The sequence below is a fragment of the Buceros rhinoceros genome, unplaced genomic scaffold (assembly GCF_000710305.1).
Source record: "Buceros rhinoceros silvestris isolate BGI_N320 unplaced genomic scaffold, ASM71030v1 scaffold28816, whole genome shotgun sequence".
In the NCBI taxonomy this organism is placed as follows: domain Eukaryota; kingdom Metazoa; phylum Chordata; class Aves; order Bucerotiformes; family Bucerotidae; genus Buceros; species Buceros rhinoceros.
In genome coordinates, this window is record NW_010417360.1 from 14,110 (window position 1) to 17,035 (window position 2,926).

The window sequence follows — 2,926 nt, forward strand, 5'->3', positions numbered from 1 at the left end:
AATGACCATGTTTCCAGAGGGGCCTTCCTGGCCCCTGCCTGCCAGGGGAGAGGGCCAGCAAGAGGGAGAAAAGAAGTGGTGTGGGGCTGCTCTTACTTGGTGACATCTGGAGCACTGACTGGACGCACGTTCTTCCTCAGGGCCTCGATCCAGTTGCGCCGGATGCCCGAGGTCATAGCCGACAAGGTGAAGACGGCATCCTTCGTCTGCAACAGGGAGGTGATAGAGGCGCTGTCAGCAGCTGGTGGGGGTGCAGGCAGCTGCCGCTCACTCCCTGAGACCCCTGAGCACCCACTCATATGGGTGGTGGACAGTGTTAAAGAGGTCCCCTGCTGTCTCAAAGACTCTTGGGACCAGGTGGAAGGGTGGGAGTGACATACTCTTTGTGGGAAAGCCTGTTACACATCCTCCCTGAGACCATCTCCAAGCAAAGGCAAAAGAAACTACTGACACGTTTGGCCAAATGTGAGCTGGTGCAATCCAGCCGTTCAGCTGCTGGGAGCTGGGCATCAGTGCTGGGGTACAGCAGCAGGCCATGGGGAAAGCCAGCCGTGCACACCCACTGAAACGTTTTTCGTGCTGCCTTAGCAGCCACCTCCTGCTGCTACAGCAAGTAGCCACGGACAGGATTGTACTAGGTCTGGATCTAGGGTACAAGCTGTTACTCTGCACAGTCAGCCAGGCTACACTGAGATCTGCAGTGCTCACCACTCCCTCCACGCAGCTCTAGAGAAGCTGCCTTGGCCAATGGTTCATGTAAACACCTCTGGGTTCAGCTTGGCTCCTGGGCTGCTTCCAGCACAGCCTCCAGCCAGCCCTACAAAGCCTCCTCCTCCTCCTTCCTTTGCAGGCAGGCAGCACTCACGTCCCTGAGTACTGCCATCCACCAACCAGCCTTGCCGGGCCACTGTCGCAGCAAAAGGCTCGCATTACTCTTGGCATGGGAAGGGAGCACACATTCCCACCCAGTGTCCCTTGGTGCTGCTGTTCCATGTCCACACGGTGCCAGACACTCACGTGTATCTGGAAGCCATAGTTGCGCTGCACTGCAAACTCAGTAACGTCCGTGCAGGAGCGGAGGTCGATTTCTCCATCGAGGTCATCAGCCTGCAAGCACAGACACCCACTAGGACATCAGTACAAACCCAGCTTGAAAAAGTCCTCATCACCTGCTGGCACCCTAAGTGAAGAGCAGGCTGCCTCTGCCTTCACCCCACAACTCTCCAGAAGCCAGTCTCAGCTCCTTGTCACAGTGTGGCTTCTTTTAACCTGAGGGACAGCCAGCAGCAAGGATGGAAAGCGTCAGTGATGCCCAGCCACAACACCGGCCCTTCTCCTCACCTCCCACCATAAACAGACCCCCAAGGCTCTGCCACCCGCCTGACACCCCTTCAGACACCCATCCTCTCTGTCACCCCTCAGCAAACAGCAGCTTGCCAGCTCCTTTCAGAAGGACATGACGCTGATGCTTCTCCTGGGTGCACACTGGTCACGACAGCTCCTCTCCCCCATGGCCGGGAAGGAAGGGAGGGGTGGAGAAAGGCTGGCCGTGCTTACCTCCTCCGCGTTCGAGTCCCGGTAATACCTCAGGCTCGAGTCGGTCAGCACGAACCAATGTTTCTTCCACTGCAGGCGGATCGGGCAGGGGGAGGGAACGGAAAAAACAGGAGGGAAACGGACAGGCAGTTACCAGGGGAAGCGTGGGAACAGGGAGGGACACTCTGCACCGTGACCTCTTGGCCTTCTCTTCCCCCTCCTCCATGTCCCTTCCAGCTCCCCCTTGTGCCCCTCACCTGGGAGAGGGGCCCTGGGTGAAGCTCCGTGCCAGCACACAGAGTGAGGCATCTCCACCAAAGGCTTCTCACTGCCCTTCCCAGCAGCAGAAACCTCAGTGAGCAAGAAAGAAGGAAACTGGTTGCTCACCAGGGGACCTCTAGCAGCAGGGGCTGGGGGAAAAGGCGGACCTCCACCTCGGGCTTACCTCTCCTGGCTCGTCCAGGATGGACATCCATCCCTTCTTGAAATTGAGGAGATCTGGCTGGAGAGGAAAGGGCAAAACAGAGGGTTACTGTCTTGGAGTGACCCACAAAAGGGCTTTTCATGCCAGGGGGTGGAAGGCGAGTTCCCAGTGGCAGCACAATAGTGCGAATAGCCTGGCATCGCTTTTAGGAAAATCATGGGGGTGTAGGACCCAGTGGAGAAGGAGAACTGGATTTAGCTCTCGGCAGCAGGCAGTTGTTCCTGTAAGAGGAAGCAGGAGATAAGGAAAGAGGTTTAAAAAAAAGTTAAAGGAAAATATGCAGCAGGGAGGTTTCCACAAGGTGCCTTGGAGGTATTTATTCAGAGAGGGGGAGGCGGGAACAAGGAGAGTGGGCAGAAGGGAGTGCTCCACCAACAAAAGTCACAAAGATCACGACACGCCTTGTCCAAACTGTCTGTTTGTGCCCCAGAGCTAAGTGTGGTAACTTTACCATTGATCACTTATTAAAGACATGAGTAGCTCTCTACAAAACAGCCCTCACCACAGCAAATGTACAGGAGGCAATTCAACATCTGTGAAAACACATTGCCTTTAAACGATGTGTCCCAGGGTAGAGAAGAAATCAGAGTCCCAACTAGCACTTGATCCTCTCTGAGATGCTGGGGGTTCCCCTCCTACCCAGCTCCTACTGCTCTCCCCCACTGAGGAGCCTGGCCTCTGCCCAGTCTCAGCCACAGCTCTCGAAGATGATGATGAAGAGAGTTTCACCCAGATCACCCCATGCTAGAAAGTAGTTCCCCCACCTCCCACTCCTAACCTCATGCCACTGGTGCAGCATCCCAACCAGTTTATCTCCTTCCCAAGGTGGAGCATCAGAGAGCTGACTCAGGGGAACCGCTCTCCCTGGATTTGCTCTAAACCAAACAAGCTCGAGCTGGTCCCTCC

General features: G+C 55.9%; 1 protein-coding gene across 1 annotated transcript in view; it reads right to left on the reverse strand.

The window, feature by feature from the left end:
- TRIOBP (TRIO and F-actin binding protein) overlaps window positions 1-2,038 on the reverse strand; it is a gene marked incomplete at its 5' end in the record, with an annotated part of 9,281 nt that extends 7,243 nt beyond the window's left edge. The window contains 4 exons of the mRNA XM_010138192.1: window positions 97-206; window positions 1,018-1,107; window positions 1,558-1,626; window positions 1,982-2,038. Coding sequence (XP_010136494.1) covers window positions 97-206; window positions 1,018-1,107; window positions 1,558-1,626; window positions 1,982-2,038 — 326 coding nt within the window. The remainder of the gene's footprint in view (window positions 1-96; window positions 207-1,017; window positions 1,108-1,557; window positions 1,627-1,981) is intronic.
- Window positions 2,039-2,926: the final 888 nt, after the last annotated feature.